At 41.9% G+C, this 25681-nt stretch overlaps 1 protein-coding gene and 1 long non-coding RNA gene across 3 annotated transcripts in view; both read right to left on the bottom strand.

Moving 5' to 3' along the window:
- The window catches only part of PIWIL2 (piwi like RNA-mediated gene silencing 2), a 69578-nt gene extending 67263 nt beyond the window's left edge, over positions 1-2315 (bottom strand). The window contains exons 1-2 of one of the 2 annotated variants that reach the window (XM_077766605.1): positions 2285-2315; positions 13-249 (exon numbers count right to left, since the gene is read on the bottom strand). In XM_077766605.1, the coding sequence (XP_077622731.1) occupies positions 13-201 (189 nt within the window). In that variant the 5' untranslated portion in view covers positions 202-249; positions 2285-2315. Of the gene's footprint in view, positions 1-12; positions 387-2284 lie in introns of those variants that run through there. The other variant, XM_077766604.1, reaches the window with a different exon arrangement.
- An 8569-nt stretch (positions 2316-10884) lies between these two features.
- On the bottom strand, positions 10885-24368 carry LOC144233599 (uncharacterized). The gene is made up of 5 exons (XR_013335710.1): positions 22542-24368; positions 20874-20901; positions 15458-15516; positions 13397-13456; positions 10885-12156 (listed from the first exon to the last, which is right to left on the bottom strand). It is a non-coding gene; the product is annotated as an uncharacterized LOC144233599 (long non-coding RNA).
- Between the last annotated feature and the right edge of the window lie 1313 nt (positions 24369-25681).

The following is a 25681-nucleotide window of genomic DNA, read 5'->3' as shown; positions in this document are numbered from 1 at the left end:
ACATGGCCTTACCCTTTGCGCTGCCCCACTCCGGGGGCTTGGTTCCCCCAGCTTTCCAAACGCAAGGCCTCTGCCTGCAGGTCCTGCCCTGCCCAGCGCGGAGTCCAAAGGTTTAGGAGCTTGCGGCCAACAGCCAGGCATCCGCACACACTGAGATGGGTTCACAGAGGAGCCCCGGAAGGGTGGTCGGACAGGATCCATTGAAACGCTGCAGAGGACACTGGTGCCGATCCTATTCTGATTAATTACCTGCCAACATTTCATTTTATAAAGATTAAAGAGTTCCAATTGTTTTCCTTTTCCTTTAAGACAGGTTCACAAAGCATTAAAAACATAGCTGGGGGCTTTTTTGTTGTTTTGTTTTTTAGAGACAGCGCGCGCGCGCGCACACACACACAAACACACACACACACACCAGGGGTGGGGGAGGAGAGAGGGAGAATTTTAAGCATGCTCCATGCTCAGTGAGTAGCCCAACGCAGCTCAATCGCAGAACCATGGGATCATGACCAGAGCCGAAATCAAGAGACAAACTCTCAACTGACTGAGCCACCCAGGTGCCTCCGAAACACATTTTATTAGGTCAGACCAGTAATAAAACAAGCCTCCTATAACAATTCACTTCAAAAGGTCTATTTAGCGCAGAAAATTTTGAATACTCTCTATCAGCAAGCCCTTAAAAGCCAAACTCTCCTTAAAGGTACTTGTATTTTCTACCCAAATAGCCTCTCAGAGAACTCAGTCCCGCCAGTTAACTACCTGTTGCACAAGGAAACACTTTTCATGTATGGAAAGGATTTTGGTTTATGAGCAAACTCATAGTTAACATAATCATATCACAAAATTATTCTGTCAGTAAATATTTATGGGGTTTGCTCTATTTTTGGTCTTTCTTTTCTCCACTAGACTTGTAATTTTTTTCCCAATCTACTTTCCCATTAAACTATTCCATCTCCCCCTTGATCTCCATAGGTGCTTCTCTGAATCTTTACCCAATTCTTCTCTATAAAACTCTTCTTTCAAACCCTACCGGAACTGAAGTCTCTAGGATGCAGACCCTTCTGCTTTGAGCTTGCAATACCCGCTGAGTTTCACGGGTGACATTTAACACGCTTTTCTCACCCCGGTAACCAGGGATAAGTCTCTTCCTAGCTCCTCAAATCTCAGGACCATTAGGCCTCTTCAAAATCACTTTATAATCTACAGAAGTCAGGACTCCTTTAAAAAGCTTCCTTCATTGCCCTGATCCACCCGATTCCTGAAAAATCCTTAAGTGAGAAGCAAACCTCTTCTTAACTTTTGCAAACTTGCCTTAAGTATTAGCTACAAGAAACCAGGCCATCATATAAAGACTGACAGAATTTCTAAGTCAACACTACAGGTGGTTATAGTTCAGGATCTGGCAAAACAAAAAACAAACAAAAAACACCAAACTTCTAATTTTTAACTAAGCTTATAAATGTAAAACTAAAATGGCAGGATATACCTCCCTTCCTTAAAGGCTACAATAGTTCTCCCGTTTAATTGTTTAAACTCCTTTCCAGTTGCCCTGGGCTCCTTGCTAACATCTTCCCAACACCACCCAAAGAAATCAGCTGTCTAACCAGCACACACTGAGAGGCGCTATAATACCTACAAATTACAGGATTTCTGGAATCCTCCTCTTTCTCCACCCCTCCCTCATGTCCATCATCACTTCTAGGGATTCAGGCCCCTACTCCAGAATGCCCTCCCTCAGTAGAGACTTTCTCCTTTGATTAGTTAGCAAAGAGCTGGCTGGTTAGAAGGCGTGATAGGGACAGGCCCCAGGTCAGGCCTACCTTCCCCACGTCTTCAGGTGCAAGCTCTGGGCTGGGGAATTAGGACTTGGGGGCTAACCAGAAGGGAGGCTTCTGTAGGCAAATCCTACCCTCCTTCCACCCCAGAATAAAATCCTAGTCCCAAAACCAATAACTGCCGGGGTTCCCACTCACCGCTTGCGTCTAAATAACTCTCATGCTCTCCTCTGGCCACAACTACTCCCACCTTTTCCAGTTCCTGTGTTCCTCCTACACACCCAGCCTCAAATAACGACTTCCTGGCCCGGGCCCCAACCCCAGCCCCACCCGGGGACCCACAGCCCCTCGCGCCTGGGATTGGGGGGTTGAGGGCAGAGGGTCCGCAGTGGGCCGGAAGGACCCCCTCCCGCCGCTCGCCACCTCTAGCTTGAGCGAAAGCCCATCCGGCCTGCATGGGGACCAGCTGGGCCTCTCTGGTCTTCCAAACCGGTGTCCCGTCCACTCACCAAGCTCCAGCCGTCGCCAGGCTCCGCCGGGCCTCAGGATATCCCGGCTCAACTCACCTGACACGCCCAAAGGCCCACATGCTGCTGACCAATCTCCCGTCTTCTCGCGAGGCCTCAGGGGCTGAACCCATTGGCCAAACGACGTGCCACTCACATGATGCAGCCATCTCATTGGCTCTCGTCTGAGAAAAGAACCTCTCCCTTTCTAGCAGCTTCGTTCTACGGCAGGTTCATCCCCAAAGAAGAGCTTGAAATAGGGGTCTGGAAGTTAGGGGTAAACCGAATTAGAGGTGTTAGGTTCCTAATGTCTTGACTCCGTTCTGAGGGCAACTCCTGTTTAAAAAAATTTGCTCATAATGAAAGCGACTTGCTCCATCCTTCCCAGGGAGAGGACATAGGAATATAGGTGATGAATAGAGAAGAGTAACTTGAGTTTACCTTCAAACTCAAATTCTCCTGATTATGTGATCTCTGTGCCTCACTTTCTCTATATATAAGATAGGAATAAAAACATCCATTCACAGGGTTTCCATACATGGAACTATACATAAATGAGATGATGTATATAAATCCCTTACCATAACAATATTGCCTGCAATAAATGTTGCTATTATTATTTATTGATGTTTGAATCTGTAAGCCAAGAAAACCTTTCTCCAAACTATATAAAAGTATTGGTGGTTAATTTTGCAATTACAGAGTATTTCCACCCAAAGAAATAAAGATTTCTCCCCCTCTCCAAACATTTTGGCAAATAACTACACCCTTACCTAAACCGAGGTTTTCTGAGATGGATGGGTTCAAGCTTCAAGAAACCTTGGCTGATTGTGCTGAGACATGCAAATACTCTGCATGAAATAGCACTGGAGAAGCCGTTTCCAAACCTCAGATGTTTCATACCTTGTTTTAATCCACACATTCAAGGAATCTCCTCTTTTTCTCAAATCAGAATAAAGTTTGAAAATTATTGGAGCAGGAGGATTTACAAAGCAGATATTTACAAATATCTACTCTTTGTAGATATTATTTGTTTAATGTGGTAACATTATAAATTCTTCTACCCTACTACCTTCCTACTGTGCAATGTTAAAATGTTATGTTCTAATAACATACATAGTGGGCAGACTTTGGTGCCCAGGCAAACATTTAGTAGCAAGTGCACTCAGAAACAGTAATACAAACTGTTTTGTAACCTTGATAAAGTCCCAACTACCTGTCCTTTTAGGTACTTTCACCAAACTTCGCATGAAAGATTTATTCCATACCCAGGAAACAATATTTTAGGGGCAGGATTCAGCAGATCTTCACAACAACAATTTCCAGATAATGTTCTGAAGCTGTCAGTTTGGGAATCTAAACCAAGAGCACCATTACAAAGTAATAATGGTAATATGTATTATAAAGGGCATATCTAGGTTCCTTGTCATGCAAGAGTAGGTGGTCTCTGTACAGTGTTTCTGGCCAATCCATACATTATGAATACTACTTATTTCACCAAAGAAAAATCTGTATAGTCTGTTTTGAATGGACATAAAGATAGTATGGACATCTGCTCAAAAGCTAATCAATCTTTCCTGGAATTTATATTCCCCATCAGGGTACTTCACTTGTTAATTAACCATACATAGGATATCAATTAAAAATAGTACACATAGATCATACTGTCTTAAGTATTTAAAATTAAATTATCTGTGATATTTTCATAACACCAAATTCCATCTACTTAGCCCTGCCAGGATCTAAAGCTCAGGATGAAGATGACCCCATAACTACATGCAATCTGGATTTTCCCAGGCAATCATGACTTCAAATACTCTGGCCCTTTGTCCTCATAACTACTTTCATTCCGACCACATTTCCAGATTATTTTTGTTTAGAAACTAAAGTCACCACAACCACAGCATTATCAAGGGCAGAAAATTACATTGCCTGTTGGGTCTAGAAACTACAGGGAGGATTTAATTGGAGGTAGACCTATGTCTGTAGTACCTCTGGGTTTCAGGTAGATGTAAATACAGATCCTCTCAGGAGAAATATAGCATCAACCTGATCCCAAATGTCCCATAAAAAGTATCAATAAATATGAACTCACAAGAAAAATAAATAAATCACAAAACACATTAGGGTCAATAAAGTAAGTGAACAGTTCTTTTGTTATTTGTAATTTAAATCTAAAATACACATGAGTGCACATATAAACACACACACACACACACACAGAGATTAGGCTCAAAAAGAATACAAAACAATCCAATAAAAAAATGGGGGACAAGCAATTTGAACTGATGTTTCACCAAAGATGATATGCAAGTGGCTAGTAAGCACATGGAAATATGCTCAATGTCATTAGTCATTAGGGAAATGCAAACTAAAACCACAATGAGATATCATTTCACACCCACCAGAATGGTTATAATAAATAAGACGGATAATACGTGTGATGCTTAATTTTATGAATCAGTTTGACTGGGCCATCTCTGGGGTGCCTAAAGATTTGGTCAAACATTATTCTGTGTTTTGGATGGGATTAACATTGGAACTGAGAGACTGAATAAAGCAGACTTCCCTCTCTGGTAAAAGTGGGCCTCATCTAATCAGGGGAAGGGCTAATTAGGACAAGAAGTTTGACTCTCTGGAGTAAAAGAATTCTTCTTACCTTATTGCTTTCGAACTGGGATATCCGCCTTATCCCGCCTTCAGACAGAGACTAAAACATTGACTGTTTCTGGGTCTTAAGCCCATCAGCCTTTAGACTGGAACAACACCATATATGTATCTTAATGGTTCTGTTTCTCCAGAGAACCCTGACTAATAACAAATTTTGGAACCATGAAGGGGGCTACTGTAACAAATACATAAAGGTATGTGTTTGTTTGTTTGTTTTTAAACAGAGAGAGACAGAGCATGAGTGGGGGAGGGGCAGAGAGAGAGGGAGACAGAATCTGAAGCAGGCTCCAGACTCTGAGCTGCCTGCACAGAACCCGATGCAGGGCTCGAACCCACGAACCGCAAGATCATGACCTGAGCCGACATCAGACGCTTAACCAACTGAGCCACCCAGGCGCCCCTGTAAGTGTTTTTGGAACTGGGTGGTTAGTATAGACGGGAAGAGTTTTGAGGTACATGCTAGAAAAAGCCTAGATTGCCCTGAAGAAAAGTATTGGTAGAAGTATGTTCATGGTGCTTCTGGTGAGATCTGGGACTGAAGTGAGGACCATATTATTGGAAACTGAAGGAAAGGTGATCCTTTTTATAGAGTGGCAAAGAACCAGGCTGAATTGTGCTCTAGTGTTTTGTAGAAGGTGGGACTCATAAGCAATGAACTCGGATATTTAGCTGAGAAGATTTCTAAGCAAAATGTTGAAAGTGAGACCTGGCTTCTCTTCCTGCTTGTAGTAAAATGTGAGAGGAGAGATATAAATTGAAGGAATGATAGAGGTGCCTGGGTGGCTCAGTAGGTTGGGCATCTAACTTTGGATCAGGTCATGATCTCATGGCTTGTGAGTTCAAGCCCCATGTCAGGCTCTGTGCTGACAGCTCAGAGTCTGAAGCCTGCTTTGAATTCTGTGTCCCTCTCTACCTCTGCCCCTCCCCCACTCGTTCTCTCTCTCTCTCTCTCTCTCTCTCTCTCTCTTTCTCAAATAAACATTAATTTTTTTTAATTGAAGGAATGATTAAGCAAAAAGGAACTAGAACTTGATGATTGGGAAAGTTCTCAGCTTACCCATATTGCAAAAATGGGAAATCTTTCTCAGAAGAGAACACAAAGGGTGTGGCTAGACAATCCACTCCATTAGGAGATTATCTAAGATTAACTATGGAGTTAATTAGCTATCTCAGCAAAAGCTAGAAGTAAAGATGGGATTATAACCGGCAGAGACACTGCCAGTTTGGACCAAAGGGAACAGAGCCTGGATGAAAGAAAGGAAGGCTTTTGGATTCCTGGGACTCTAGAAGACAGGACAATATAGCTATTCAGTGTGCTTTATCCTTTAAGGAGAGGAAAGAATAATCCCAAAGGTGACTCAGAGATGTCAGGGCTGGGACTCCCACCCCAAGCTGGGAAGCAAAACGGTTTCTTCTTCACAGGTTCACAGCTGGAGAGGACTATTACCTCGGGATGAATCAAACATGATTTAGATGATATCCAGATGAGACTTTGGATTGGGAATTAACGCTGGAATGGGTTAAAACTTGGAGGGGCGGGGTGGGTATTGGCATGGGATGAATGTGTTTTACATGTAAGAACCACATGTATTTTGGGAAACCACAGGGCAGGAAGTCATGGACTGAATTTTGCCATCCCTAGATTCATATGTTGAAGCCTGACCTCCACTGTCACTGCATTTAGAGACTCTACAAAGATAATTAAGGTTAAATGAAGTCATGAGGTTAGGGGCCCTACTCTGACAGGATTAAGCAGAGGAAGAGACACCAGAGATCTCTGTTTCTCTCCATTTGAGCAAAGAGGAAAGTCCCTGTGAGGACAGAGCGAGCAGGTGGCTGTCTACAAGCTCTTGCCACAAACCAAATTTGCCAGCACCTTGATCATGGACTTCTAAGCCTCCAAAATCGTAAAAAATAAATGTCTGTTGTTTAAGCACCGCCCTCACCACTCTCACATTCTGTGGTATTTTGTTATGGCAGCTGTATCCAACTAATACAATAATAAATGTCAACAAGGTTGTGGAAGTGTACATGCCTGACATTAAGCTTTTGATTGCTGAGGCACATTTCAAAGAGACCATCTCAAATACACATCTTGCCAACTAAATAACTAGGTAAGGAGCCAGTCTGTCTTCATCCATGAAGTTCCTCTTTAGAAGCCTTGTGGAAGTCTGACTTCTTGAGGGCCCCTGTCCTTCCCACACCCTAATTCCTCCTCTTATGTTTTAAATTCACCAAAGAGTAAACCCACAAAATCCCAGCACCCCATCTTCGATCCTAAGAAAGGTAGATGCTCAGGTAACACCCCCCCATACACACACACACACCTTGTCTCTCTCCTTCCTTTCTCTCCCCTTGATCTTGCTATGTGGCCCTCAGGCATTTTGTGTACCCTCCAGGACTTGTGAATAATAAATTTTGTGGTGTGTTTTTTTTTTTTTCCTCCGATGGTTGTTGCTGAGATGGGTCTTGTAATCATAAGAACCACAAGGGTTGGTCCAGCCACAGCATTGGCTCCGGTCAGGGAAATGTCTGTGGGGGCTCGCCACAAGCAGTACAGTGAATGCCAGGTGAGTACCCCCAGGCATTCCTAGCTGATAGCATCACTATCAAGAGGCACATGTAGCAAAACCAGAATCCTCATACATGGCTGCTGAGAATGTAAATTGGCGTAGCCACTTTGGAAAACATTTGGCAGTTTCTCAAAAAGTTAAACCAAAAATTTCACTCGAAACCAAAAATTTCACTTCTTGGTAACTACCTAAGAAATGAAAACAAATGTCCACCCAATGCATGCATGCAAGTATTCATAGCAGCATTACTGATTAGAGCCAGAGTGTAAAAACAACCTATCATCAACTGGTGAATGGACAAAATGTGGTATATCTAAACAATGAATAAATGCAGCAATAAAAAGGAACAAACTATGCCAGATGCCATGGATAAACCTCAAAAACATTATGTTAAGTGAATTAAGCCAGACACAAGAGACCACATATTGTATGATTCCGTTTACATGAAAAGCCTAAAAAAGACAAAAGTGTAGAGACAGAATGTAGACTAGCAGTTGCCCGGGGCCAAGAGCAGGAATGAGGAGGAGCTGTTAATGGACCTAAGGGATCTTATTAAGGTGATGAAAATGTTCTAAAATTGATTTATGGCGATGTCTGTACTACTCAATAAATTTACCAAAAATTATTGAATTTTATACTTGAATAGGGTACATTTTATATATGTAACATAGACCTTAATAAAGCTTTTTAAAAAAACACACTGTAAGAAACAAGCAGATTCAGACCCACAAATATCTCACAACAAGAATCACTAGAGACAATATAAATAAATCTGTTATATGTTTTAAGAAATGAAAGTGGCAATTAAAATCACAAGTTGAGAGCAAAGTCTATCAAAGTTGACTAGGCAGATTTGAAAGAGAACCAAAATTAAACTTCTAAAAATGAATACTATAATTATATAATAAGACTATATAATATTTTGAAATTAAATATTTGGTAGGAAGATTATACATGGGGGTAGACATGGCTGAGGGGGGCCATCATGAATTACAAGAATAATCTGCAATAATTACCCAGAATGTGGCACTGATGGAAAATATGAAATGGAGGTTGAGATACATGGAGAACAAAGTTACAACAGAATTTGAGAAAGAGGTAATATAGAGATACAAGTTAATGGCTGAGAATTCTTCAGAATTGATGAAGGATGCAAATCTTAAAAGTTTTTTGAAGTTTATTTATTTTTGAGAGAGAGAGAGAGCACAAGGTGGTAGACAGAGGCAGAGAGGGAGAAGGAGACAGAGAATCTGAAGCAGGTTCCAGACTCTGTGCTGACACCTCAGAGCCTGAAGTAGGACTCGAACCCACGAACTGTGAGATGATGACCTGAGCTGAAGTCAGACGCTCAACTGACTGAGCCACCCAGGCACTCCTGAAGGATACAAATCTTAAGAATCAGAAAGCCTGGTGAATCTCAAAAAAAAGTAAAAAGAAATCTACACTTAGCACATCATACTACATACATATATCACATTGTACTGCAGAGTATCAAAGCCAAAGAAAAGATCTAAGAAAAAAACACATTCCCTACAAATGAAAGAAAATGGGCTCAACAGAAAAAGCCTGGAAGACAGTGGTATAATATATCCACAGGCCTAAAAAGTTAAGGGGGGAATAAACCCAAAACACTGTCAACCTAAAAATTGCATATCTAATGAAATTTTCTTTCCAGAACAAGAGTAGAATAAAACATTTTGAGACAAACACAAAGAGAGATTTACCTCCAACAAACTCTCTCAACAGAATTTCTAAACACTAAAATGAAGAAAAATGATCCCAAAAGAAAAAGATGAGATGAAAAAATGAGTCATAAGGAAAGTAGTTGGCTGAACAAAGTAATAATAATAATGTCTGATAGGTGGATAGCTTAGCAGAAAATCCTCAGAAGGCAGAGCCTGAGATAAAAGTTGAAGTGCAAGGATTTTATTGGTGTGTATGTGATCTTAAGGGAACAAGAATGAGTGATGGAGCAATGATGTAGGGCAGGAGAGTTCATTCAAGGATACATGATTAATTTGGCCACCACTACAAAGGTCTGGTTGCTCCATCCCTCAGGACCATTTGAGAAACCATATGAAGTACATATCAAGACTACCCATCCTGGGGGGCCTTGTAGGCTCAGTAGGTTTAACTGTCCAGCTCTTGATTTTGGCTCAGGTCACGATCTCCTGGTTGTGGACTTGAGCCCCACATCGGGTTCTGCGCTGAGCATGGAGTCTGCTTAACATTCTCTCTCTCTCAGGGGTTGCCTGGGAGACTCGGTCAGTTGAGCATCTGACTTTGGCTCAGGTTATCATCTCCTGGTTCAGGAGTTCGAGCTCCACATTAGGCTTGCTGCTGTCAGCCTGTCAGTGCAGAGCCCACTTTGGATCCTCTGTCCCCCTCTCTTTGTTCCTTCTCCACTTTCACTCTCTCCAAAACGATAAACATTAAAAAAACAAAAAGACTCTCTCTCTTTCGGTACCTGTTTGGCTCAGTCGGTTAAGCACCGACTCTGGATTTTGGCTCAAGTCATGATCTCACAAATCATGAGTTCGAGCCCTGCATCGGGCTGTCCCCCTCACTCTGCTTCTCACCCACTTGTACTCTTTCTCTCAAAATAAATAAATAAGCATTTTAAAAAATCCTCTTTCTTCTCAAGATAAACATTTAAAAAAGTGCTTCCCTCTCTCTCCCTCCCCCACACACTCTCTCTCCCTCTGCCCCTTTTGGGATTCTCTCTTCTCTCTGCCCCTTGCTCACTTTCACCCCCCCCATCCTCAAAAAAAAAAAAAAAAAAAAAAAGGACTATTCATCCTGGGTGGGGTATGGGGGGATGTTACCAGAGAGTAAGGGGGATGCATGTATCCATTGATTCTCTTCTTTCCCTTAGTCAAAGGCTCACCTTAAGGAGTGTTATACTTTCTAGGTACACCATGCCAGGGGAGATCATGTACCCATGTTTTTCTGTGCTTTGGCATAAACACAGATGCCTCAGGGGAGAAGGCAGGGGATGGACAGGGCAAGCCTGAGGCTAGGAATTATCAGATTGCAATTGTGTAGAGCTAGTGAGTGCCCACAGAGAACTGTTCACCACAGAGCTGGCTGTGTAAAGAGAAGTAAGGCCAGAAGAGGATCCGTAATGAGGCATAAAAGGTGTCCAATACACTGAAGTTAAAAAAAAAGAAGGTAGAGCCAAGAGATTAAGAAAAATAAGATACAAGTTAAGAGGGAAGTAACTAGAATTACCTCTAGTTCTAGAGGAGAGTAATAATAATTAACTCTACACTGTATAAGTATGCATATCAAAACTTCTAAAAATATTTTTATTGAAGTATAATTAACATACAATCAAAATTTTTTAAAATTGAGGTACAATTGACATGAAACATTGTATTAGTTTCAGGAGCACAGCATAATGATTTGATATTTGTATACATTGTGAAATGATCACACAATAAATCTAGTTAACATTCATTACCTTATATAATCACAAAAAATAATTTCTTTTTCTTGTGATGAGAACTTTTAAGTTTTACTTTTAGGAACTTTCTTTCTTTGTTTTTAGAGAGAGAGAATATGCACATACAAGCAGAGGAGGGGCAGAGGTAGAGGGAGAAAGAGAATCTCAAGCAGGCTACATACCCATTGTAGTGTCTGATGCAGGGCTTGATCTCACAACCGTGAGATCATGATCTAAGCCAAAGGAATCAAGAGTCCCACACTTAACCAACTAAGCCACCCAGGCACCTCCCCTACTTTTTAAAGTAGGCTTCACACCCAGCATGGAGCCCAAGTCAGGGCTTGAACTCACGATTCTGAGATCAAGACCTGAGCTGAGATCAAGAGTTGGATGCTTAACCAATTGAGCCACCCAGGTGTTCCTCTCTTAACAACTTTCAAATATGCAAAACATATTATTAACTATAGTTAGCATGCTGTGCATTACATCCCATGACTTATTTATTTTATAATTGGAAATTTGTACGTTTTGACGCCCTTCATCCATTTCTCCCAACTCCCACTCCCACCTCTGGCAATCACCAGTCTGTTCTCTGTACCTATCAGCCTATTGTATTTTAGATTCCACATATAAGTGAGATCATACGGTATTTGTCTTTCTCTGACTTACTTCACTTAGCATAATATCCTCCAATTCCATCCATGTCATCATACATGGCAGGATTTCCTTCTTTTTTATAGCTGAATGATATATATATCTGTATATGGAATTTCTGGATCATATGGATCATGCGGTAGTCCTATTTTAAGAATTGTTTAAAGAAATAAAATGCATATACTTCCAATTGGTGGGAGGAAAAATGAGAAAAACTCAATCCGAAAAAAAAAAGGCAAGAACAAAGAAAAATAAATCATAGAAAAAACCGGACAAAGAGAAAGCACAAATTAAATGGTAGAAATAAATCCAACAGTGTTAGTAATTATGATAAATACAAATGGACCGAACTTTCCAAGTAAAAGACAAAGATTATTGGGGTAGAATTAAAAACCAATATCCAGGGGTGCCTGGGTGGCCTGGTCAGTTAAGCATCCGACTTTGGCTCAGGTCATGATCTTCGGTTCGTGAGTTTGAGTCCCACATTGGGCTCTGCGCTGACAGCTCAGTAAAAATAAATAAAAAACAAAATCCTAAAAAATAAAAAACAAAATTCAATGATATGGTGTTTAATAAATGTTAAACAGAGATAGACATAAGAAATAATAATAGAGAAAGGCTGAAAGTCAAACTCTAAAAAAAAATGAAAGAAAAGAAAAGCTGGTGATGCTGTATCAATTTTAGACAAAATAACTTTAAAGCAAAAGTATTGTTAGACAAAAGGTGGGTCAGTTAGGGGTGCCTAGGTGGCTCAGTCAGTTAAGCATCCGACTTCAGCTCAAGTCACAATCTCACCTCTCATGGGTTTGAGCCCTGTGTCGGGCTCTGTGCTGACAGCTCAGAGCCTGGAGCCTGCTTCAGATTCTGTGTCTCCCTGTCTCTCTGCCCCTCCCCCACTCGTACTCTCTCTCTCAAAAATGAATAAATGTTAAAAAAAAATGTTTTAAAGTGGGCCAATTAATGTCAGAGGACTCAGTGAGTTTTAACAATTCCAAATTTATATGCATCTAGTAACATAGCATCAAAACATATAAAACAAAAACTGATGAATACAAAGAAAAATAGAAAAATCTTCCGACAAACTGGAAGTTGACAACATGTGTATCTTAGTAATTGACTGATCAAGTAAACCAAAAAAATCAGTAAGGTTAGAGAAGACTTGAATAACACAGATCACAGGCTTTATTGGTTTTGTTTATTTGCTTGTTGTTTAACAAATATTCATATGGAGTTTAATATGTAGCAAGTTAAAAAATTCCGTTTTTGTTTTAATGTTTATTTACTTTTGAGAAAGAAAGTCAGCAAGAGAGAGGGGGAAGGGCAGAGAGAGAGGATGAAGATGGGGGGGGGAGCGGGGGACAGAGAATCCTAAGTGGGATCCATGCTGACAGCAGCAAGCCCGTGGAACTCACAAACTATGAGATCATGACCTGAGTTGAAGTCGGACACTTGACTGAGCTACCCAGACACCCTGCAAGTGCTATTCTAAAGAATTTTTGTCAAGAATTGGAAAGAAAGGGTTATGATCTAAATACTTTCCAGAGTCAAGGTAGTGTCACTGATCACTTCAGCTAAATTCAGGGACAAATTTCATAGCACTTTTTCTAATAAGACAACTCCCATCATGAAGAGAACTCCCCATGGGATACCACACAAATAACAAGCTAATTATCTCCCAGTAATAAAAGACAGGCTCATTTTGAAGAGGTCTCTACAGTTGTCTAAGAGCCACATGATCTACTAATCATGTTCTCATACTCTTTTATTACTCACCCTAAAGTACAAGTCACCATGATTTGGGGAGACAGGCAAATTAATGTGTTTATGGTGCTCCTGGAAAAAAAAAAAAAGCATGGTTTACAATTGCTGGACCCCCCCTAGTAGGACCCTACATCAGTCAGGGGTACAGGCTGACAGTATCTCCAATGTGGCCTCCCAGCAAGATTATAATCCTTAGGGTTCACACTGTTGTTAAAAGAATTGAATCTAATTCTTGTTTTTGGAGGGACTGCTAGAGGGCAGTCAGTTCACCCTCCTCTACTTGTCCACACCACCAGCCAAATGGCATTCATCCATCCATCCATCCAATGGAATGACTGGTCAATGCTAGGGGAATGATGGTGAGATCTGGAGGTGCTGATGGGTGTTCCGTGTGGAAGGGGAAGAAGCTAGGACCAGCCCCTTCTCTTTCCTATAGACCCTAGCTAAGATTAAAGAGAAAGGTGACCAAATGGAGGCCACAGCTATCTTGCAGGGGAAGGCCAATGCAGCAGTAAGTTCAATGTCAAGGGCTTGTGACAGGTGGAGAGAAGCAGGGTGCTTTCCTTTGTGGGGAAGCCCAGAGGTAGTTCTGACAGACAAAGTTCATTAATGTCTCACCCTCTCCCAGGCCTTCCCGGGGACTGAAGTGGTCTCTCCCTGGTACCTAATTCATTATTCTCCCTCCATTGTTTTCCATTCCAGTAACTGTAAACTTACTATTTGTCACACCAAGACCATTTGTCCAGAAGAATCAGGTACAAGATGGACAAGGGTATTTTTATAAAATTTAACCTGTTGTGTTACTAGTGTCTGAGTAATTTATTTCACAGCAACTCAAGACAAAAGAAACATCTGATAATCCTATGATTAGTTTGTCAGGTCCCAGTATCTTAACACATATTTAGGTTGTCATAGCTTGTAACCATTTGAAAAAATAATACATGTAAATTGAAAGAAAAATAATACTTTAATTCTATTTTTAAGTAACCATAATTATTTGCTAATGGGATGTTCTAGGTGCTGTACAAATTCTCAAACTTTGGAGTCAGATTTGATACCACCATACTCATTGCTTGTTCCGCACTGATATTCACGCAGTACGTGCGTGCTTTTTATCACAGCAGCGGCAGGAAACTCAACTTTGCAAAGATATGACATTACTAAAAGGATAATACTCTAATGCTGGAGCCATGATCTACCTTGTACTAGCAGTTCACACAGTCTCCTACAGATGTCGAGTATCACTGTGTTTCCCTTAAAATAGTCTACAGTGTTCCATGGGTTTACTGCTACAGCACCCTGGAGTGCCTCATGATACAGTTTGGGGAACTGTGGGTCTAACATAGAATTGTCTACTGTTAGGCACAAAATTCTTTGGCGGGGGGCATTCAAAATCAGACTGTCACATTTAGTTTTCCTTACTAGTGTGAATGTTAACAAACCTCATAACAAATTAATAATTTAAAATCTTTCTAAGCATTAAATTTGAATCCCCTAGGCCCCCTTTTGGCTGGGTAGCTACCAGAAGGTAAAGCTACCAGGTCTGCCAGGGTTGCCTTCAGTAGAAAGAAACATTATGTGCATGAAGGAATCTCAAGTTCTCAAAGTAGGCCTGTTTACCACCCAACCTTTTCATCCTGATTAGTACTCAAGGAGTGGTCAAAAAGAAATGATTGCTTTCTAAATTTAGTGACCACACTGCCTTAACTAAAATGCCTGGATCAGGAGGAGGTGATGGAGGTAGGGTCAGAAACTGTTTTGAGCAGGGGTGCCTGGGTAGCACAGTTGGTTAAGTGTCTGATTTTGGCTCAGGCCATGATCTTATGGTTCATGGGTTCGAGCCCTGCATCAGGCTCTGTGCTGACAGTTCAGAGTCTGGAGCCTGCTTTTGATTCTGTGTCTCCCTCTCTCTCTGCCCCTCCCCAACTCAAGCTCTGTCTCTCTCTGTCTCAAAAATAAATAAATATTTTTAAAAAATCATTTTGAGTTGATTTCTGAAGAATCCATTCCAATGCTCAACAATCACAGATGCTTGTGGATGGTGGATAGTATGGAAAATCCATTGATAAATACCTTGAGTGGCTTGAGAGCTCACTGTGATCAGAGGTGCATCATGGTCAGACTGCAAATATCTGGAAAGCCAGAAATATAACAAATATCAGTTTCAAGTGCTACAATGGTCTAGCCAGAGTCAATTGATTGGACTCAGCACTGCAGCAACATTGCAACCTACAAAAATTATCAACAGTGGTGAGCCACCACCGGTGGCCCCAGGAAGGGGGTCAAATGTTCAATGGACTCAACTGTCTCACCCAGTGCAACAGGCCTCCCTCATGGAGAGACAAACAGTTCAACTTTTATTATGAGTCACAGGTCTGCCATGCAGTAATAGCTGGTGCATCTGAAATAGAGTCCTTTATTTGGTGCCCAGTCTATGTTGGTGGGTGTGCTGCTTGTCTGATTTAATGATGGGTCCACGCAGCAAAACTGGGTAGTGAAGGCTCAGTCTGCAGCCTCCAGTTGGTCTCAGAGAATGGACTCTCACCCTGGGCACCTACATGAATGATCCAAACAGCTCCATCAGCAGCCAGGATTTATTCCCATGGTTCATGGCCCCAAAGAGGGAAGTCTTTAATCTTCCAGTCTGTAGTTTTCCAAGTGGCAGACCAAACAGCTAGGGCAGTGTTAACAGCCCAAAAGTCAGTAAAATGTAGGAACATTCATCAAGGAGTACTGGCTGGAGCTATGAGGACTGCTTTGAGTTCTGCCCACTGAGAGGAGTGACCACATCTGTTTTCCATTCCATGTAGCTGGCACCGATGCCAACCAGCCACAGAGGCCAGAGGACACCATGGGTTTCAGCATAGCCAAACCATCTGTGAACCACGCCCAGGCATTTAGGGGAGCCTCTGTGGATTGAAAGCTCCACTGAGTGAGTGGCTTTGCTTTAGCTATGGAGTGGAGGATAACATTTTCCCCAAAGGGATAGATGCCTTTTCTTCATGTAAAGCTGAAAATGCCATTGAGGCCAGGCAGCTCAATATAAGTCAAGCAGACTTAAATATACCATTTACATCACAACAGTGAGACTTGTCAGGCCCTTTCCCACATTATTAGTTGTCACAAGGCCGCCACAGGTGTGTGTTCTAGTAATGTCAGTTGTTCAGCTTTGACAAGAAGTCAGTAGAAGCTAAGAACTGCTTTTCAAAAGAGGTGTACCTCTTAGCCACATTAGGGAGGAAATCCCTCACCAAACATGGGGTGCCTCCTAGTGAGGGCGACCTCCTTGGAAAGTGATCAATCAGGAAAATGATCAATCAGAGAGAATTTTAGCTCAAAGGGGCCTTAAGGTTGTGGTGTCCCCCAAAACACTAGCACTTCCCTGATGCAGCATTCCTGGCTGGTCATAAATCCCTTTGGGCATTTATGAGCAGTCACAGTACGTTTACGCAAAACACCAGTTCTCAATTACATACTCAGCAGTGAAAGCCATGAGAACAGTACACTGAATTGGTCCAAAGCCCTGCCCACAAGGTCAATGAGATCCTTTCTTCTCTCTGGAAAAGTGAGAGACATTCTTCCCTTGGGAGGAAGAAAGGAGACTTGAAAAGTCCTGTTTTGCTCTTGCTCAGAAATGTGGCTATCAATTCTTTAGCACACATGTACAACCTACATAATAATCATCATTCCTTCATTCTTACAACAAACATTCATTTGGTGCCTATTATACGCAAGGAACTATTTCAAGTTCTGGGGATACAGTAATGAACAAAACAGTCTCTACTGTCAGATAGCTTATGTTCTAGGGGGAATATCAAGCAAAAAAAAAAAATCAATAATATGTCAGATGGTAGTAAATGTTATGGAAAAAAGAAATCAGGAAAAGAGGCATAAGGAGTATTGGGGATGGGACTTTACTAATTTATGTAGCGTGATCAGGTTGTTGTCTCAAAGACCCAAAGGAATGAGGAAAAAAGACGTGAAGATGTCGGGGGAAGTGGGTTCTAGGTGGGGGAGGTGGGGGTGGATAATGCAAAGACCCCAAAGTTGGAGCCTGTCTGCTCTGTTTCAAAAGTGGCAAGGCCTGTGCGGCTGGAGTTGAGTGACTCGGGAGGGTAGGACACGAGGTCATGGAGGACATGTGAAGGTCCCTTGAGGTCTTGGTAGATTGAACACGCTTGGCTTTTACTCTGAATGAGGTGGAAAGTGGCATGATGTGGCACATTTTACCAGGATCTCTCTGGCTGTGTGTTGAGAACAGACTGGGGCTGGGGGCGGTGTAGAGGCAGGCGGACTGTTTAGGAAGTAATCATGAAATCCCACAGGAGAGAATGTTAGATTGGTCAAGAGTGATACCACTAGAGATGTGGTGAGAAGTGGTAACATTTTGGGGAAATTCTTTTTAATTATGATTTTGAAAAATATAACCACAACACCAGCTTAAAAAGTAACAATTATTGAATATTATCAAATATCTAGTTGACATACAGATATACCAGATTATCTCATGTATTATTTTTACATTGGTGAGAAATGGTAAAGATAAAGCTGATATTAAAGCAGTGAAAACAGAGTTATTCAGCAACTATTGACAATAGGGAAAAGAGCTGAGCTCCATTCTGATTTGTGAAGAGGCGACTGGGCATTTTAAAGGGAGGGTGAAGGCAGGGGGGTAGAGTAAGGCCTCATGCTGCAAATTACAAAGGGTTGGTCACCGTAAATGTGATTAGGCCAGCAGTATCTGTTAGCGGGCAATGATAGAAGCTAAGAACCTATCCTCCCAGAGACTGGGAGACAGAAGCCCTCTCCTTCCTGATTATATTTTTAAGGAAGGCTTTCAGGTCCTTGAGACAGAGTTGGGAGTTACAGAAGATACACATACAATTCAAAGGGACAGAGGAAGAATTCACAGTTGTAAGCCCTTTTTAGTGAGTGCTCTAAGAGATGGGGGCCGATGTCAGGTATTAGCTGGAGCAAAGAGCAATTTTTTTTTTTTTGACAGCTCTGAGCTTTTCTAAACAGGAACTCAAAAGGGGCTGGGTTGTCCCAAGGATGAGACCTTCAGATGCTAGATGCCAAGTTAAAATTTGGTCAAGAGTCTTAGGGCAGGGGTTTGAAGGCAGTGTTCATGATGAGAGTTTTTTGCAGTTCTCAGAATCCAGATCAATTAAGGTCCATATATTGTAACTGATCGATATTCTGTCCTAAATTTCTTTTAATCTATAGGGTCCTCCTTCATTCCTCCCTTTTTCCCTTTACAGTTTGTTTGTTGAAGAAATGGAGTCATTTGTCTTGTAGACACAATCAAGATTTTGCTGACTAGACTCTCTTGGGTGATTTTAATGTTTCTTGGTTCCTGTATTTCCCCCAAAATGGTAGTTAGCGTTGAGTTGCCTAGTAGACATTCAAGAAGAGATGGGAGAGTGGGCAGTTGGATATAGGGCTGGGGGGCAGGAGAGATCCAACTGGTGATAATAACTGAAAGTCCTAGACACAGTTCGAACCATGATCCTGGCTGTGATTGCTGAGGGGATGAGAGGACAGGGGAAACCCTCTAAGACTGAAGCCCTGGGCATTCCCATGTTTAGAGGTAGATGGGGAGGGAGAGACCAGGAAGGGTGAGGAGCACATCCAACATGAGACAAGAAGGAACAGTTAGGGCAGTGACTCTAAAGCCAAGAAAAGAAGGTAGGTAAGGAAGGAAGGAGTGCTCAACCACCGTGTCAAACGTAACAAGTAAGGATTGCAAATTTACTACTGAGTTTGGTAAAGATATCACTGGCAACTTTGAGAAGATGGGTTCAAAAGGGAATGGATGAGAGCAAGTGGAGACAAGTAAAGACAACTCTTTAAAGAAGTTTTACTAGGGCGCCTGGGTGGCTCAGTCGGTTGAGCATCCGACTTTGTCTCAGGTCATGATCTCACAGTTCGTGGGTTTGAGCCCCGCGTCAAGCTCTGTGCTGACAGCTCAGAGCCTGGGGCCTGCTTTGGATTCTGTGTCTCCCTCTTTCTCTGACCCTCCCCTGCTCACATTGTCTCTCTCTCTTTCAAAAAATAAATAAAAAACATTAAAAATAATAAAATTAAGAAGTTTTACTGCAAAGGAAAGCAGAGGAAAAAGGTTAACTGGAGGTCAACACAACCTTGAAGGAAAATTTGTTGTTTTCAAGATGGATTCATAAGAGACTATTTGTCTCCTGTGAAAGTGAGCTAATAGAAGAGGCAATTAGGTTATTGTGTAGGGGAGTTGCTGGAGCAATACCCTTGAAATAGGCAAGAGGGGACAGAATTGAGTGCCCCAGTGAAGGGTGTGGTCTTAGGGAGGAGCAAGACAGCCCATCCACAGTAACAGGAGGTGACGTTGTAGACCTGGACACAGATGCAAACAGACCCATAGATGCCGTAAGGGGAACGCGTGTTCTGAGTCCTTCTGGATTCTTAGAGAGGCAGGGTTGTCAGCTAAGAGTGAGAAGGGAAGAGGTGTTGGAGGTTTGAGGACACAGAAATAGGGATTAGGTGGTCCTCTCTGGGGAGTGAAGAAAGTTCAGTGGAAAATGTAGTAGATCATTGGTCTTAAAGTGAGATCATCAGCTTGGCTGGGTATTTCTCCAGCCAAATTTCATCCCTCAGGGGAAACTCAGAGTAGGCAGAGTTTTCCATTTACCTAAAAGTGGGATTTTGTGCAATAAGACAGGAGACAGGGGTAAGGACATTGAGAGCATAGGCAAGGAAGTGGTTATAATAACCACACATGGTATCTACACAAACAATTGAGGGTTTGCTTATGCAAGTGATGTGCCTTGAAAGTTCTTCTCTGTCACAGTTGGGACGGGCAGTTGTTCAGTTATCAGATGTGACAGAGGCTGCTTGTCATTCCTCAATATCCTGTTTCCTTCTTTCATGATCATGAACCTTAACTTTTAGGAGTGTATATGCTCATTCAAGAGAAAGACCACATTTCTCAGCCTCCTTCAAGACCAGGGGGGACTACGTCTCTACTTTCTGGACAAAAGTATATCATCATCAATATTATGAGGCAGCTCCTAGGAATCTCCCTAAAAGAACTGACATACACCCTGTCATCTGGCAATGGGTGGGGAGTATGAACTTTTCATTCATCTGGCTGCCTAGAGTGGGGATGCAATGACTGGAGCTCTGGTTTCCAACTGGGAACATGAGGATGAGGTTCACACCCTAGACATCACAGGGAGATAAGCTGGAGGAACCCTAGGCCGCTGGGACTTTGTGGAGTAGAGCTGCCATACCAGCTCACACTGTGCATCTTTACAGTTTTATAAGAGAAAATACAATGTTGTTTAAGCTACTGTTCTGGGAGGGGGCTCTGCTTCTCATAGCTCAATCTAACCTTCACTGATGTTTGGGGGGATATTTTTAATGAAAGAAGCATAGCTATTTTAAATATTTCAACATGACACTTATACATTTATCTTGCCCACACTTAATTCAACAGCATTTTTAATTGACTCACCTTTAATAAGTCTTCCCATAGCAGTTACCTTAGTTTAGAAAGAAGAACTTTGTTTTAGCACTTGTATTTCAACAGTTTATATAATAGTTACATATTTAGTTTATTTTTTCAGAAACACTTTCTCTTAGCCCTCCTACTTTATTAATTTATGCAATGTTTAATTGAATTACACGATTACAACAGTGAACACTGCTGGCAAAAATGAGCTGAGTAAACCACAACTGATTTTGGGAAGCATATCGCCAATTGTGGAAGCAGTATGTACTTTCCATATCAACCCTCTCTGATGTTTGATGGAGCGAGAGAGAGAGAGAACATTAGTTATCTATCCAGACAGCCAGTTGAGTATAGGTCAGATCTGCTCCTCAGCATTTTTTAACATTTCCATAGGTTGTTTTTTTGTTTTTTTTTTTTAAGTAGGCTTCATGCCCAGTGTGGAGCCCAACACAGGGCTTGAACTCATGACCCTGAGATCAAGACTTGAGCTGAGATCAAGATTCAGATGCCCAACTGAGTGAGCCACCCAGGCACCTCCTACATTTATATAGTTTAACACAGCAACTTGACTATACATTTAACTTTACAAGTGTGCAACCTCCTCTTATACACTGTTGATATATAAGAGGCCTGTGAATGGATATGAGTATTCTGGAGGTCAGTATTTACCAAAGTCTTAAAGATGTTATAGAATTGGCTCGGCAAAGCCATTTTTACTAAAGGATCCTAAGAAAATAATTGAGGCATTTGCAAAAGAATTCCTATGGTTATGTTGCCCTAGGGAAAGGTTTAAGAGCCATGCTCAGTACGGCTAGTTTTAAGTACTAACTACGTTTTCATTTGGAATATACTGTGTTGAAGGAATGAATCAACAAGAACTTTAACTTTGGATGGCAGCATGACATGGTCACAGAAAGCTTTTTTTAAAATTTTGGATCCTTACTCCAACTGCAGTAAATACAGCTTACCAGCTCTCTCATGCCACCTGATTATCCAAGGTTAGAAAGGGAATCCCACATTTCCCTGGATCTCTTGTGCTGTGGTTCTGGATGTGAATTAGGCTCTACCAATTGAGATATGAAAGGGGGAAGTGCAGGCCATCTTGCTACTCCTTTGGCTGTTTTCTGATACCAAAGCTGTGGAATCTGATTCTTCTGTTTCCCTCACATCTCACATCTACTCTATCAGCAGACCAAGCTGGCTCTACCTTTGAAAGAACTATCTAGAGTCCAAGCACTTCCAGGCACCTCCGCCACTCACACACTGGTTCACACTATAACCATCTGCTGCCGGGATGACTGAGCAGTCTCCAAATTGGTGTCACGGCTTCTACCTTTGCCCCAACACAGCAGCTGAAGTGAGCCTTTTAAAACTTAGACAACGCTTGCCATAGCAAACCATTTCACTTAGAATACAGTCAAACCCCTTACAGGGGTCTAAAGCCCTGGCTATCCTGCTCTGTACACCCCACAACTCCTCTTGCACTGGTCTCCCACGTGGTTTCAGCTCTAGCCAGCCTCCTTTGCTGTTGCTGATTCTAGCTGTCCTCACCCCCTACTGATCCTGCTAGTTCACGACCTCAAATGACACTTTCTCAACTTCCTATGATGTGTCGAGGTACCACCTGTAGACTCCCCTTACCATTTAAAAAATATCACACAACATACTTACTTACGCTTGTTGTCTGTCTCCCTCACCAAAATGAAAGTTCCGGCAGGAGAGAGGTCTTTCTCTTTCATACTGATGTATCCTAAGCTTGAGCTGTATCTAGCACTCCAGAGGCACTCCATCTGCATGGGGTTTTTTCTGCAGGTGTTTCAGGGTCCAGTCTTTCGCTCTGTGGCTCTTCAGAGACAGCTGAGACTGGGGATTTTGTGATCACTGGACTGCAGCATGCAGTGTGTGCTGTAACTCGACAACTCTATAGCCAGATCTCCACCCTCCCGACTATGGTGGAGGTCGTAGCTTCTCTGCTGGTCAGTTCTCTGGTGTTCTGATTCCTGGAGGCTCAACCTATTACTCCTCCAGCTTTCCAACGAGTCTATAAACACTTATTTTCCTGTTTTAAACCTTTCTGCCTAGAATAATTGGAATGAGTTACACAAAAATAAATTGAAAATGGGTGAAAGAGCTAAACGTGAGACAGGAAACCATCAAAATCATAAAGGAGAACACAGGCAGCAACCTCTGTGACCTTGGCTGAAGCAATTTCTTACTAGACACATCACCAGAGGCAATGGAAACAAAAGCAAAAATGAACTGTTGGGACCTCATCAAAATAAAAAGCTTCTGCACAGCAAAGGAAGCAACCAACAAGACTAAAAGGCAACCTACAGAATGGGAGAAGATATCTGCAAATGACATATCTGAGAAAGGGCTAGTATCCAAAATCTATAAAGAACTTAGCAAACTCATAATCAAATAATCCAGTGAAGAAATGGGCAGAACACATGAATAGACACTCTTCCAAAGAAGACATTCAAATGGCCAACAGACACATGAAAAGATGCCCAGCATCACTTATCATCAGAGAAATACAAATCAAAACCAAGATGAGATACCACCTCACGCTGGTCAGAATGGCTAAAATTAACAACAAAAGAAACAACAGGTGTTGGCAAGGATATGAAGAAAGGAGGACCCTCTTGCACTGTTGGTGGGAATGTAAACTGGGGCAGCCACTCTGAAAAACAGTATGGAGGTTCCTCAAAAAGTTAAAAATAGAACTACCCTATGACCCAGGAATTGTACTACTAGGGATTTACCCAAAGGATAAAAAAATAGATTCAAAAGGGTACACACACCCCTATGTTTCTAGCAGCATTATCTACAATAGCCAAAGAGAGCCCAAATGTCCATCGACTGATGATGGATAAAGAAAATGTGGTGTCTATATGCGATAGAATATTACTCAGCCATGAAAAAGAATGAAAACTTGCCATCTGCAATGACACAGATGGAGCTAGGGTATACTATGCTAAGTGAAATAAATCAGAGAAAGACAAATACCACATGATTTCACTCATACGTGGACTTTAAGAAACAAAACGTGAACATATGGGTGGGGGAAGAAAGAGGGAAACAAACCATGAGACTGCTACAGATAGAGAACAAACCAAGGGTTGATGGAGGGAGGTGGGTGGGGGATGAGCTAGATGGGTGATGGGTATTAAAGAGGGCACATGTTATGATGAGCACTGGGTAGTGTTGTATGGAAGTGAATCACTGAACCCTGCTCCTGAAACTAATATTGTACTGCAGGTTATCTAAAAATTGGAAGAAGAAGAAAAAAGAATAATTGGAATGGTTTTTATTTTTCCACTGAACCCTGAAAAGGACACAAGATACAGCTGTCAGGCCATTGATGTTTAGGACTGACTGAACTAGATCTTAGATGTAAATGAGACAAATGAGAAAGCCCAACCCCTGCCTCAGTTCTTGAGGAGTTGAACTTGTGACTGCTCTAATACAAGGGAAGAAAAGAAACGCTTCAGAGAAGCTAAGTCAAAGGTTGGGCACACAGGGGATTACAAGAGTTGACATTCTCTCTCCATGTTTTCAGAGGACACCCCTGAGACCCAACCACACTCCAGTCTCTGTCCTCTATTGGTACAACTCTGGCAGCTGAACCATGTCCAAGAGGAGCTGTTAACACCACATCTGTCATTAGCTACAGCCATCTGAAGAGGGCAGATGTCCAAACCCTGAGTGTCCTGCCCTAGGACGGCGGTAGAAGCACCAAATGAACAGGCAATTGTGCACAATACCTTAGAAATAAGCCTCTTTTCCTTTAAAGAGCTAAGTGTTAGGGGATCAATTCAACTGGACCATGGGGGTAAGTTTAGGACTAAAAGATCCTATCTTTAATTCGTTCAGCTAGCTCAGGCATATCTTTTTTTTTCTTTTTAATGCTTATTTTTGAGAGAGAGAGAGAGAACGAACATGAGCAGGGGAGGGGCAGAGAAAGAGGGGGGCCCAGGGTCTGAAGTGGGCTCCACACTGACAGCAAAGAACCATGAACTCATGAATCATGAGATCATGATGTGAGCAAGTCGGATGCTTCACCGACTGAGCCGCCCAGGCACCCCTACCTCAAACATACCTTAAGTAAAACATGTTCATTAACAAAGAACTCTGTTTACTTTCAAGTAAGATAAAGTACATAAGACAGCATATTTATATCATTATATAGAATATACACAATTTTAGAGCCTGAAAGAACATGTACTAAAATGTTAAAACTGGTTTATTTAGAAGAAAAAGTAATTAAACATTTAAAAAAATTTTACCTAGATATACTTCAACTCTTATCATTGCTGCTTCTTCCCTACTAACAAAACTGTCTCAGGTTAACAGGATGCCACAGGCCAGGAGACAAACTGATCCACTCATCCCTCTCGGTCAGCGCCGCATTCTAGAGTCGTTATGTGGCCCAGCTCTGTCACAGACACCGGGGCAAGTCTCTTTGGGCCTTGGAAGCGTATTCCTCCCTAAGAGCACAATGAGAAAGTTCCTTTACTGCTGTTTACTTTGCTTCTTGCTGTGTCTTTGGACTGTTATTTGAAGAAATGGCACTGTGTAGCAGCCACTTTGCAGTACTGAAGCCAGCAAAACAAAAGGATCTAAGAAAATCTTGATAACATTGTGGCTACCACCCAAGTCTGGAGCCATTTATCTCTAGACTTCTCCTTATAAGTGATAACATCCTTATTGCTTATGTCACTGTCCGCCGAGTTTCCTGTCACACTTGTGCCAATCTCATTCTGCAAGACACATTTTTCCATCTGGCAACAAATAAATCCTTTATGGTG

This window comes from Crocuta crocuta, unplaced genomic scaffold, assembly GCF_008692635.1.
Source record: "Crocuta crocuta isolate KB4526 unplaced genomic scaffold, BGI_CrCroc_1.0 scaffold225, whole genome shotgun sequence".
Classification (NCBI taxonomy): Eukaryota; Metazoa; Chordata; class Mammalia; order Carnivora; family Hyaenidae; genus Crocuta; species Crocuta crocuta.
This window is presented reverse-complemented; position numbering and strand designations above follow the sequence as displayed.